Raw genomic sequence first — 13,989 nt, 5'->3', positions numbered from 1 at the left:
AAGGTGATGGTAGCAGGTTATATATAGACGTAATAAATGGACATGAGTGGATATCATTTACTTAGATTTCCAAATTGCCTTTGACAAGGCCAATATTAAACTTCATTGACTTGAAGAAATTGTCATGGTTAAAAGATCAAATCTGGAATCCGATTGTATTCTATCTTTAAAGTGAAAAAAAAAATTACAACCTCTCACCTATGTGTTTGGTATGTGTTGTGTATTCCTTGACTCCATCCGCTGAAAACTATAAACATTGACTAGCCCACCAGTAATGCACTGTGTGTACCTTTTAGGATCTGGGGTGGGGGCGTCTCTCATTTTGATTTTCCCCTCAAGTATGCAAGGACTCTTTGAGGAAATACTTCATTCCAGATTTGGGACCAGGAAAAAAATATTCTTTGGAACCTTGTGCTAACAGTCCCTGATGCCAATTTTATGTATCACGTTCTCAGTCATTTGCATTATTATATTGCGATGATACGGTAACCATTGTGGGCAGTGTCTCAAGCTTGTGTTGAGCTGTGAACCCAAATCCTGTGGGTACTGTGGTCATCCCTATCTTATGAGTAAGTCGAAGCTCTCAGACTTGGAGCACCCTTCAGACTATTATTTAACACGTGAGAGAGAGCTCTAGTAATTCGCGCATTGTCACGAAAATAATTAAGCTCGCGTGCTTCAAGATTTGTTAATTTGATACAAAGTAGAAACTTGTGCTAAACTCCATGCTTCCTACAAGCATCACACTGCCCAGCTGAGCATTTGCACGTGGATGTGCGTGCGAGATACTGTTTCCTAGGTGACTTGAGCAACTGGAGGCTCCCGCTGGCCTTGAGTTTCCATGAGAGACCTTTAGCTTTTTCTCCACGTAGCCCGGTACAGGTGCCCTTCATGAGAACTTTCCAGAGCACGGTCCAAAAAGCACAAGATCCAAAGCATGGTCTTGTGATAACGAAAGACTTATCAGGACAATTTTTAATAAAATGGCACAGTGTTGCGCTGTGTTTGGTCATGATACACGAAAACCTTTTTGTTCATTGCACCGAATATTTATGAACTGTGCCCAATGGACAGGCGTTCTGCTAGTTGCTGGAGGGAGACAGAGCTGAACTATATGTAGTCCCTGCACGCAAGGTATGGCAGGAGTTTTACTGTGGGGTTAGGAATGGCCATTACAAGACGAGGCCAGAACAGGGGCAAAGACGGACAAGGAATGTTTTTAGAGAAAATCAGGTAGTCCAATTTGTGTGTGTGTGCGTGTGTGCGTGTGTGTGTGTGTGTGTGTGTGTGTGTGGTCTGTATCTATGCGTTTAATGCAGAATCATCTTTTCTTCAGATTTTATTTTGAAGTTCTCTCTGCACCCAACATGGGGCTCAAACTCTCAACCGCGAGATCAAGAGTCTCGTGCTCTACCGACTGGGCCAGCCATCCACCCCATGTGTTCTTCATTTTAAAGATTAACTGTTTAAATGATCCAAAAGGACTCTTTCAATAAAGAGGCCATTGAATTTCTCCAACTGAAAGCACGCCTTCTTCCCCAGGCATGGCGGAGTCGTCCTCCCTGGTTTAGTGAGTGTTCTGGGCAGGAGAGGGTCCTCGAGAATAAAGGGGGCTGCATGAATGTGAGTCACCACCATTTTCTCTTAAACTCACAATCCGGGGGGGGCTTGGAAAATTCAAGCAGGAGCGGTGTGCCTTGTGTGATGTGCAGAAAGGGAGCACCCGGATGGGAGCTTTGAACTGGCGTGTAACATGAACTCGAAGCCCCGAAACGCCTCTCCGGTGAATAATTGAAAACTTCCTCTGAGTCAGATTATTCTTTAAAGGAAATTATTTTTGTGCCACGTTTAAACATTAGTAACCATGCCATTTTCTTTTATTATAGGTAATGTATGAAATTGTGGGAGCAATTGAAAAAAATAAAGACACCCTCTCACAGAACCTTCTGTTTGTAATGAAAAGTAAGTTTTTTCCCCCTATGGTTAAAATGCCACACATTCCTTCTTTCTCCATCTCCGAACATTGTCCTCTGTAATATGCCACCAGCGACAGGGGAATTGAAATATCTTTTACATTCTAAAGCCCGGAATCATAAAGAATGGATCTTGCCACGCTGTACATTGGCTACAATTTAATTTGGAGTCGAGTAGAAACCATAATTTAACTAAGCTTTTAGCAGATAGAAATAAAAAATACCTTTACCACTCCAGTAGTATGAATATAAAAAAAGCTCTTTTGTGAAGACTAATGAAGATTAATACAGCTTCCAAAATTATTTAGGCCACAGCAGGGTGACTTTCATTACTGAAGATGAAGTCTGGAACATACCTAAGGGTGGTGTTTTATTCTTATGTACTTTCGTTATAAAGAATCAATGCCCACGAAGGAGAGGGAGTGTACAAATTTATATGCACACGCACACGTGCATATGAGCATATATCAGTTTATAGGCTGCATCTACTTAGTGAATCTTAGCCCTTTATGCACCTGTATCTGTTTCTGGACAACAGGTAACTATAGATTGCACTTATATAAGGTGCATTTGTACGTGTCAGTATGTGCACTTCTGCCTACTCTAGTTATGATTTCTTGATCGCAATTCTGTAGCCCTTGGTTCTCATTTTCCTAACAACCTTTTCAGTGAATTAAAATGTATCATCTTTTGTGCTTTAAGTTGCTCGACATGAGCTGGATCATTTATTTTTCCTGGGAAAAGAAGCCTAGGATAGCCTTTCATGAGATAGTTGGTTGCCTCGGTCTGGAAATAAGACATCTGTATCACCGCTGGCTTGAGGAACGTATTTACCTTAGATCAAGCAGTGCAGATGCAATGGATTGTTTTTTCACGGGGAATTACTCGGCCTGTCTCTCAGAACTTAGGGTGATTGAGTTCTCTTAACACAGAGACTAGTGGGAGGAGCATGGGATTGGAACAATATCATGTAGAAGAAAAGAACTGAGATAATTGATCATATTGATTATCATTGGAAATATCTTCCTTTTCGTGTTCAATTATTTGAGCTTCCATTTATAATGTACTGCCATCTGAGTCATATCTTTTTTGAAGATCTGATATATAGCATGGTTTTAAAGTTGGTGCAATGTCTTTTTCTTTATTTTTGTGTTTCAGGTGATAGAATAGATATTTAGAAAGAGAATGTGATGGCTAGTGATACTGAGAGTCTCCTTATCTTAACAGAGTCCCTATATTTTAAAGTCGTTCTTTTGTATATACTTGCTATTAAGTTCTAGGAGAACACAAGTAAGTCTTGTTTCATTCTAAATACTTTTGGCATCTGAGCAAGGGGACAAAATTTACAGTGCATTCTTATATGTTTATACAGGAAGTGGCAGGTGTTTTCTATAAAGGACCAGAGAATAAACACTTTAGGCTTTGCAAGCCATAAGGACTCTGTAGCAACTTCTCAACTCTGCTGTTATAATGAGAGAGCAGGTGTAGACAATACAAATGGACATGTCTATGTTCCAATAAAACTTTATTTAGAGAAACAAGCAGTGGGCCTGATTTGACCCACAGGCCATAGTTGCTCACCCATTCTGTCATATAAGAAAAAGATGCATGGTTGTGATAGTATTTTATGAATTTGTGAAATGTTTTGATGCTGTAAATAGTTGTTAAAAGCAAGTGTAATTGATAGACAATAATACTTTTTTTTTTTTTAAATTCTGAGTACCTTGCTAGGTACTTTGTTTATAGTATCTGATTGAATCTTCATATTATCAAAAAGCTCCCAGTTGAAGAAGGTGGTAGGGTCTGTTATGGGATCTGAACAAACATCCCTTTGTCCGTGAGACACCTGGCCAAGTGGAGGCAGGTAGCTTGGAGACACAGCTCATGCAGAAATGCAGTGAGCGCTCTCATCTGAGCCTGGATGTGAAATAAAGTCTACTTGGCTCAGAAAGAGGCAAAAGAGTCAAAATCCAGAGCACTTAATACACTGGATTTTGACAATTTTAAGATTTACTGTCGATGATGTTAACAGCTCTTGAGTCTATTGTCTCCGAATGCCTCTGCATACCTGCTCGGAAACCATGCACCTAAGTTAGCTTATCCTGGTATACTGGCAGGAAGGCACTCGATGCACTGTTTACAGATCCCCTCCGGGGGATGCTTAACATAAACATAACCGTTTATGTTGAAATGATTTCAAGTTTAAAGTTACAAAATTAGTACCAAGAACTCCTATATGCCCTTTTCCAGATTCATTTCCTCATTTCCCTTCTTTTACTCTATCTTCTCCCTCCCACCCACCCGTCTTCCACTCCCCACCATCCTCCCCTCTGTGTGCACGTGTATATGTGCATGCACGTGTGTACGTGTGTGCATGTATGTGTACGTGTGTGTGTGTGTACATGAACGTTTATTTTCTGAACCATTTGAGAACAAGTCACAGGCATCTTTGTGCTGAAACACTTCGGTATATATCCTAAGATAAAGGACATTAGCTTACAAAACGTCAGCCAACTGCCAGAGTATTGAACATTGAACATTGAGACCCGAGTTCTGTCCCTTTGCCCCTCACTCCAGCAATGTCTTTTGTCATGGTTTCCCCCCAATTCAGCGCCAGTCATTGCATTTAGTTGTCATTGCTCTTCAGTCTTCTTTAATTTGGGACATTTTCTCTGCTTATCTTTTTCTTTCATGACTGACATTTTAAAACCTCAAGGCCAGTTATGTTGAAGGCTGTCCCTCAGTCTGGGTTTATTTGCTGTTTGCTCACGTTGGCGTCCACGCGCCCCTTCTCGGCGGGAATCCCGCAGGGGAGCTGGAGGGACCTCACCCATCACCTTCAGGGGACGCACTGATTGTTCGAAACACCACTGGTGACATAGCCTTGTTAAGGTGACACCCTTCAGGCTTCCATAATGGAAAGCTGCTCTTTTGCTGTGTCATTGATAAGTAGTCGGTAAGGAAGGTGAGGAGAGTAACTGGTCTCTTCCACATCAGACTTTCACCTGCTGGCTTGCGTACGTGCATGATTCTCGCGTGAATCACCCATTTCTCTGATGGTTCCAAATGGTGATTTTCTATCAATTGTGACATTCAAATGTAAGAACTCCCCTTTCTCATTAATTAACTAATTAAATTATTATCAGGATGGGCTCATAGATTCTTATTTTATCTAATGAATCACGATCTATTACTATCATTATTTTAACGCTAACATTGCTCAAGGTGTTGTCCTCCAGTGAGGACCCCTTCAAACCAGCTCCTACATTCTTTCTAGGTTCTCGTGATCTTATGCAGCACTTCCTTATATTCCAGCCTTCCAGAATGTTCCGGGATAATCTGCTGAGCCTCCAAATCAGCTGTGTGCCCAAGAAACCTAGCTTTATTTTAGAGAAGAATGGTATTAAGAAACACTGAGGTCTGGGGCGTTGACGAGCTCATTTCTACTGGGTTGTCCTTGCTTTTTACTAAATATGTTAGTCTGAGCGAGCAAAATCATCTGGGTGTGGAAAAGCTAGAAAAACGGCTTTGTTGCTGGACAGTGCTACCGAGCTGATGGGTCCGCATGATCCTAAATGACGTGCACATGACTTCACATTTAAATCCTGTATAATCCTCAGAGTAGGTGTGTCATGGTCATTTTGTGGAAAAGGAAAGTAAAGTGTGAGGATCGTGTGCATACAAATGTAGGTAACGTGACAAAGGCGTCTTATAGAGCCCTAACCTCCATATACAGTTTTCACTATGCTCTTCTAATTTGTAACCAAAATTTAGTAGAATTTGAATAACCTAACATGTAATATACATCGGCTTTTTACCTTTGTAGCTGAACCGTTTCCCCTAACAACTGGTACAAGCAAATGAGACAGGGTCCCCCGCAGGTGTTTACACACGACCCGGAGACGGGTTAGATCCTGGGACATGTGTTTCTGGGGTGGAAAGTTGCTGGTAGAAACCACAGGTCTTCACGACTTGGCCAAGGGCAGTGAAGGCCCGTAGACCCAAGCAGGTGAGATACAGTTCCCGCGGCTAGGAGAGTAGCAAGTGCTACTCAGAGAGCCAAGGGCCAGTGCTGAGGGCGGAGGACAGGGGACGCAGGATTAGGACTCCTGGCCAAGGACAGGGAAGGTCGGAATTCATCCAGCGGTGGATTAATGGTGGAGAAAATAGAATGGAGGCAAAGGGAAAGATGGACCTCTCACTTAGTCTTGCACTGAGGACGTCTAGTGCTCTACGGCCCTGGAATGAGGAGTGTGTTTAAAGCTTGTGTACATAACGATTTGAACGCCACTCACAATACCCCTTTATTTCTTTCCTAGCTAGTGAAAATGTCGTGATCCATCATTTGTTCCAGTCGAAACTGTCACAGACAGGATCCCTCGTGACTTCCTATCCTTCTTTTAAGTTCAGAGGCCAGAAGTCCACCCTGCTCAGTAAGAAAACGGCAGCTTCTTCAATTATTGGAGAAAACAGGAATTATCTAGAACTCAGTAAGGTAGGAGTTTCTCTGATTCTTGTTTGGTTGTTCTTACGTCTGTGTCTTAGTACATTTACTTACTTTTTTTTTTGAAGGTGCAATTCTGAAAACTGATGGAAACAAATTGATGTTTTAATTTAAAAAATTAACGAAAAGGACGCTGCCTGAAGTATAACCATAAGAGAGAGGGGACAGTAGAGGAGCGTCCGATAGAGTGAAAATTCGACAGCAGATAGGGCATGAGTAATTTTATTGGTTGTCTCTGCAACGTCCTATTTGTGCCTTGTCTCGGTCACTGTCCTTTTGATGAATGGGAAGTAACTTCAGGGAGAGTAACCTTCCAGGGAATCGACTTAGCTACCTTATTCTGTTGACAGTAATCACTTCAGAGGTTTTAGGTCTCTAAACAATAAATTGTAGTTTCTCTTACAGACATTGTGTATTTTTCTGGGGCTGGAACTATTTTTTATTGGCTAGTTTGTAGATTTTAAGCTTACTTTTGTATCATACTAGTTTTTAATGTTTTCTTGGCCTACACAAGTGTGGTTATATGAATAACATAAAGGTTCTATTTGAAGAACAGCTACAAATTCAGTGAGTTGTCTCAAACTGATAGGAAATAGGTATAAAATGTGTTAACTTTAAGGATTCAGTGGCTGATCGTAGCCTGGTTTGCTCTGTCTGCCTCTACCAAAACTATAGAGATGAGAAATATGTTTGGGAAGTTGTCCAGGACAATCAATTTTAGAAATTCAGTTGTTGTAGCTTGTTGGAATGCATTTTAGCTTACCAATTAAAATAAAAGCATAATTAAAATCAGCTCTATTTTGGAAGAGTGGCAAGATGTATATAACATATTAGGAATGAGTGAGAGAGAGGGTGTGTGTGTGTGTGTGTGTGTGTGTGTGTATGTGTGTTTAGCCAGTGGACCCTACAATTAGGGATCCTTTGATGTAGTCATTCCTGCACTGTCTGATCACAGAAATTCAATCTCACTGCATACAAAATGGCATTTTTTACATAAAAAAAAGACAAAGGCTTACCCTTTGTAAGGAAGATCTCTACTCCTGAGGGATTCACTGAACCTTCTGGCCCTTCCTTTCTCAATCATCCTGGAAATCATGAGCAAGAAATCACCATACACCTCTAAACTGTAATTTTTAACCTTAATTATTAAACATTACCAGGCATAGATGCCATTAGTCTTTTCCCTAAAGGACTGCAAAAGGAAGATAATTCACAGTAGCTCCTCCACCCAGAAAGGGAAATTGAATGTTCAATTTCAAGGGATGGAGATTTATTTATTATGATTATTCCTTAAGTGTTTCATTCCTCACTTCCGTTCAAACTGCCCGCATCCCTGCACGTCCACCTGTGACCGGCAGGATGGCCTTCTACCCACTCTTTAACTGAGATTCACACTTGGCTCTGCTTTTTAGAAAACCGGTTGATCTTGGACCAATCGCTTCGTTTTACATTCCCTTGTCAGTTACAATTGATCATTTCAGCTTGACAGTTCATGTTAATGGAAGGAAATGAGCGGCTGCCATGATAGCAGCAGTACCGTATTGACAAGAACGTTTCATCAGATTTTTTCTTCTATCGAGACCTCTTTATTGTAACATAAATGATTTTGGATCAATAGATATGTTGGTCTAAGTCTGTGTGATTTTGCAATAGTACATTAGTGGCTGGGGTTCCTTTTAACCCCTGGTGGGATTTAATTAATTACCTTCTGCCCTTTCTTTCTTTCCCCATTGACTTCATTTCCACTGACTTCTTTTATCTCCATTATCACTAAATCTTTGCTACGTATGAATTTTTTTTTCTTTTAAGAGCTGTATATAATGACTTATCGAAGAAAACACAGACTGTTGCCATTTTTCAGACAGGTAATTTACTAACTCCTTTTAGTAGTTAAAAAAAAAAAAAGAAGAGGAACGGAATGAAAAAAAATGAGGAGAAATTGATTGTGGTTGAACTTAAGGGAATAAACCATTGATTGTTAGAGCATCAAATCTTTGTAACATAGAGGAGTATCCGTTTGCCTGGCAGTAAGCTACCACTTCCTGACAAACACGCACAATATGGTGACCCAGACAGGCCCCAGCGTGGGCTTGTTGTTCCGCTAAACCAGTCAGGCTCTAATTCTCAAAATCCAAATAGATACAGGATGGCAACTTCCGTGCACTTGACAGGTTGGCATTAATGGTATTATTTAACAAGTAGTTGCCCGTTTCCCCAATTTTTAGTACCATCGCTGAAAATCATTTGGTGCTGATTGTTACAGTCGGCTCTGAATCTGTGTCATTCTGTGAGCGAATTTACATGGATGGGAGGGTGGTTTTTTTCCTTCTCCGTGGAATTTAGGAAAATACTACTAAAACCACTATGTTGTACACCTGAAACTGATGTCAGTGATATTTCAATTAAAAATAAATGTCTACATACTTACATAAATAAATCTGCTCACCCTTCCTTTCTTCTTATTTTCATTACAGTTATTAAAGAAGAAAGGAACTTCTACATTTCTTCAAAGGCTGGAACGGGGAGGTCCAGTCACCATTGCATCGCAACTGAGGGTTAGTGGATTTTTTGGTTTTCCAAAATTTAGATTTTGATTATATCAACTGTAGAGGGATATGTGTATTTTTCCCCATTTTTGCCCACTTGAGTACCTTCAGATAAAAGTAAGCACTCACGTGTACGCACATACACAGAGACACACACACCACAGAGAGTTCATAATAAATAAAAGAGTTGTGGATTAAAGATAAACACTTCTTTTGAAAAGCTCCTTATATTTTCAGTCAGTGTCTTTGGAGAACCAGCTGTGTTCTGCTTCTCTCCTTAGAAATCTCTAACGGATATTATCGGAAAACTTCAGAAGCGCACTCCGCACTTTGTTCATTGCATCAAGCCCAATAACTCAAGGCTGCCAGATACGTTTGATAATTTTTATGTGTCTGCTCAGCTACAATATATTGGGGTCCTGGACATGGTGAAGATCATCCGATATGGATACCCTGTTCGCCTTCCCTTCTTGGATTTCCTGTTAAGGTACATTCTGCTCTTGAACCATTATGTGCATGCTTAGTGTGGCATTCTGAAGATCTTCTGGCTTGTTCTTTGTTTCAGGCATTGGTTTTATTGTTTATAGAGTTGACTCTTTGAGCAGCAGGGGAGGTTGGGGTGCCTACCCCCTCACGCACACTTGGAAATCCACATGTAACTTGATTCCTCCACAGCTTAGCTACTAATAGCCTACTGTTGACCAGAAGCCTTACTCATAACATAAACAGTGGATTAACACATATTTTTATGTTATGTGTATTATATACTATATTCTTACAGTATAGTAAGCCAGAGAAAAGAAAATGTTATTATGAAAATCATAAGGGAGAGGAAATACATTTACAGTGCTGTACTATATTTATATAAAATGATCCATATAAGTGGACCCACGCAGTTCAAACCTGTCGTGTTCAAGGTTTGAGTATATTCTTCTGAGTAAACAAAATGCTCTTGGAAACAATGAAATGTACTGACCAAGCCTTTTATAAAAGTTACTAAACTTTGATACCTTAGAATCCATTTTCATGTTACTTTATGTGAGTAGATTTCCTTGGATTTAAAGATTTCAAAAATTGTTGCATAAAATGTTTACATAAAATTTTTTATTTAAAAGAACATAGGGGCCCTGACTGGCTCAGTCAGTAGAACATCTGACTCTAGATTTCAGCTCAGGTCACGATCTCAGGGTTGTGAGCTCGAGTCCCGTGTTGGGCTCCACACTAGGTGTGGAGCCTGCCTTAGATTCCCTGGCTCCCTCTCCTGTCTGCTTTAAAAAAAAAAAAAAAAAAAGATTCTCTCTCTCTCCCTCTCCCTCTGGCTCCTCCCCCCTCAATAAATAAATAAAAATAAATAAAAGACCATATATATATGTGATTATTTTCTCCCTTATGTCTATGAATGAAATATTTTTTTTTAGATCACGGAAACTACTCTCATTGGCCAAATCCAGCCCACCTCCTATTTTTGTAAATAAAGTTTTATTGCAACACAGGCATTGGTGAAAATAATGATAATGTTTGTTCTTAGGCAATTAAAACATAATAAGGAAGTAAACAAAAAAAGAGAGAAAAAGAGTATTTAGTAATCCTGTATAAAAGAAGGTGAAGTTTTAAAATAATATTGATATAAAATATTATCAATATTACAAGAATAAAATCTAGAATTTATGGTTAAAACTAACGGTACAACTAGGAGGAAAAATCTATTTGACAAACCATTCATTTAAGAAAAGAGATGTAACACTTGGTTGACCAGAAGTTCCACCTGAGCCACTAGCGTGAGGAAACTGCTACCTGAAGACAAGTTATTTGAATTGCCCTGTTCCCCCAGCAGAGGACGCTGAGCGTGACTCTGTGTGCGCAGATGTGTGTATATATTACATAACACAATGATTAGAAGATGATTTTTACCTTTGTTTTTTAGTATTTTTTCCAAGTCTCCTTTGACATACATGCTCAACCAGGACTTGCCTCTAGTAAAACAGTATAGGAGATGATTTCTTTTAAAATTAAGTCCAGCATTTCACATATACGCATCTCTTGCTCTACCATGACCTCTAGGCAGGGACCGTGTCTTACTCAGCAACAATGCCTGTGCATTTAAGTGTTTAATCAGTGCTTTCAGAATGCACCTGGCCTTGCAGATTAATCGTCATTCAACGTAAAGCAATATTTCTACATAACAGAGCCCATAGCCGTGGTTTGTTTAAAAGAGTAGTGGGGATGGGAAATGATACTTTTTGGTGAATCTTTTTATTTCTTTCACCAGCCCCTTACTTGAAAGGAGATATGATTTCTACTTATCCTTATTTGCAGTGGCATATCAATAGAGATGGAATTATTAATTTATCTCAGTGAAAATTTGCCACCATCTTTTTTTTTTCCTAAGTAGGCTCCATGCCCATAGTCGAGCCCAACATGGGGCTTGAACTCACCCCCCTGAGATTAAGACCTGAGCTGAAATCAAGAGTCAGAGGCTTAACTGACCGAGCCACCCAGGCATCTTGCCACCATCTTCCTTAAATGAAGGATGCCAGTCTGGGCTATTGTCACAAAAAACACTGATCTGTAGAGAGATGATCAGTTTCTATAGAACTTGAATAAAACATAATCCACGTAGTGTCATATCAGGAAATAACGTAATTTTTGTATTTGAGTACAGTTGACACACAGTGTCACCTAAGTTTCAGGTGTACAGCAAGGTGATGCTGCTATAATTTAATATTTATTTAGAAAGCTCATCAGAACTTTGACACCCCCCCAGGCAATCAAGCATCATTATATAAACAAAGATTAGAGGTGCAATTCAACAGAAAGTTTTCCTTGCCAAAATCAGATAACAGAATGTATTGTTCCTATGTAAAATATTTATTTTCTCTTCCTATCATCTTGTCTTAATTGTTAGAGAATAAAACCCTTTGAAAACAAATGACTTTGTTTAGTACGCAAAAAGGAATATGTCTGCCACCAGCATATCGGACAGGGAAGAAAAAGCTGTCCCGTTTTGAAGGAAGCACCGACTTCTTTGAACGGCGTTTATTGTTTCTGAAATCCAGCATGACACTAAATGGGGATAATGACATTCCTGTGGGATCTGTAGGTGGATGTGATGATATTGCAAATTTGCTTTGTGGTGTTTTGGCTTTAATAACTGTCGATCATTCGGAGTCCTCCTAACTGAAACAGGAGAATCGCATTAGTCTAGAGGACCCAATTTTGATGACATGTGGAGGTACGCTGGCTGAGTGTTTGTCTAACAGCCTCAGTAGCTCCCCAGTGGGATGATGAAGACGTGAGGTCCTGTCTCCCATGACAGGAGCCGCCACAAGGTTGGATACACGAGAAAAAGGAAGGGAGCGTCGTGATACATGACTGGATTTCCTGTTGCTGTGAACTCAATCGTATGCCCCCCAAAACTCATAGGTTGAAGCCCTAACCCCCACTGTGACTGTACTTCGGGATGGGGCCTATCGGAGGTAATCCATGGGGAATGAGCTCATAAGGGTGGAGCCCCGATCCGATAGCATTAGTGTCCTTGTGGGAAGAGTCATCAGAGAGCGTGCTCTCTCTCTGTGCTGAATGAGGACACAGGGAGAAGGTGGCTGGCTGTGAGGCAGGAGACCTCCGTAGAAACCAATTGATCTTGGGCTTCCCCAACTCCAGAACTGTGAGGAAATAACCTTCTTGTTGTTAAGCTGCCCAGTCTGTGGTATTTTGTGATGGCAGTCGAGGCTGCCTGGGATACCTGTGTTTGTAGGATGTGTTTCTGTGGTGTCACTGGGTCGCAAAGCTGGACGAATTATGTTGGGAAGTGTTTGGTGCTTGTTCTTGTTATAAAATACTCTTGTGTTAACGGAAGGAAATAGAGTTTAGGTGCACGTATCCTGTGGTTTCAACAACTCTCTCGTCCTTTTTACCTTTATGTCCCTGTACTCAGTAGTATTTACTTGATATTCAAGATTCACTCAGGCATTCTTTCCTTTGGAAAATCTTTCACAGAATCCCAAATTGCTTTGTGTCTCTTCTCTAGGCTTCAGAAAGGGCTTGTGTAAGACACTTGTTATTTGCTCCCTAGAAATAGCCCGTTATGTGCCAATCTCAACCACTGGGCCAGAGGTTAGCAGACTTGAGCCCGTGGGCCAGATCTTCCTGTCACCTGCTTTCATATGGCCTGAGAGCTAAAGACGTCTTTTGCATTTTTGAATTGTTGTATTTTAAATGGTTACAGACATACCTGTATAACATCCTCAATCTTGTCTCTTGGCATACAAAAGCCTAAAACATTTACTCTCCGACCCCTTCCAGAAAATATTTGCTGCCCTGCACGGGGCCCTAGGCTGCTTGGGTGAGGGACAGGTGTTACTGCATGCCTGGACTCCAACAGAATGCTGGTCACCCTTCGTGCTTCTTGAGCCAACCCAGTGACACTGAACAGAAAGGATCTCAGATGCTCTTCTGTCTCAGTCACTCCCTAATGTTGGCCTGGTTCTTCCGTGTGTGAGATTTTTCAGGTGGCATCGTAAATGACATGTAAATGACGACACTCAGCAGTAGACTCTACGGAAGATGAAGCCCCACGTCAGTGGCTTGCAACAGCAAAGCTTTGTTTCTTTCTTGCACTCATTTGACTATGATTTGGAAGTAGTACAGCTCAGCTCAGGCCAGCTCCGATCTGGGCCTCTTTTCCATGACGGGCCCCAGGCAGAGCCGAGATGTGGGACAGGCCCTTTCTGTGTCGGAGGGAGAGGAGAAATGGCCAGAATGCTCGTTACAAAGTCTGCCGAGCTGTGGCATTTGTCACTTGCTTATATTCCATTGGTTCAAGGCAATCCCTTGGCCAAGGCCAACATGAATAGGGTAGAGAAGTGTCCTACTCCTAGGAGATACTAAACAACACATAACACACTTCTGGCTCAGTCCATCTGTTGCTGTGTATCAGACCACCCCAAAACTTCATGGCATAAAA

The 13,989-nt window shown here is 40.8% G+C and overlaps 1 protein-coding gene across 2 annotated transcripts in view; it reads left to right on the top strand.

Moving 5' to 3' along the window:
- The window catches only part of MYO16 (myosin XVI), a 580,200-nt gene that overhangs the window by 438,254 nt on the left and 127,957 nt on the right, over positions 1–13,989 (top strand). For both annotated transcript variants that reach the window (XM_045772942.2, XM_087864977.1), the window contains exons 24-27: positions 1,887–1,962; positions 6,293–6,468; positions 8,952–9,032; positions 9,305–9,510. In XM_045772942.2, the coding sequence (XP_045628898.2) occupies positions 1,887–1,962; positions 6,293–6,468; positions 8,952–9,032; positions 9,305–9,510 (539 nt within the window). The remainder of the gene's footprint in view (positions 1–1,886; positions 1,963–6,292; positions 6,469–8,951; positions 9,033–9,304; positions 9,511–13,989) is intronic.

Source organism: Ursus americanus, chromosome 10 (assembly GCF_024610735.1).
Source record: "Ursus americanus isolate L20-20 chromosome 10, mUrsAme1.1.p, whole genome shotgun sequence".
NCBI classification, from domain to species: Eukaryota; Metazoa; Chordata; class Mammalia; order Carnivora; family Ursidae; genus Ursus; species Ursus americanus.
Note: the sequence above shows the minus strand (reverse complement) of the source record. Positions and strands in the feature narration are given on the sequence as shown.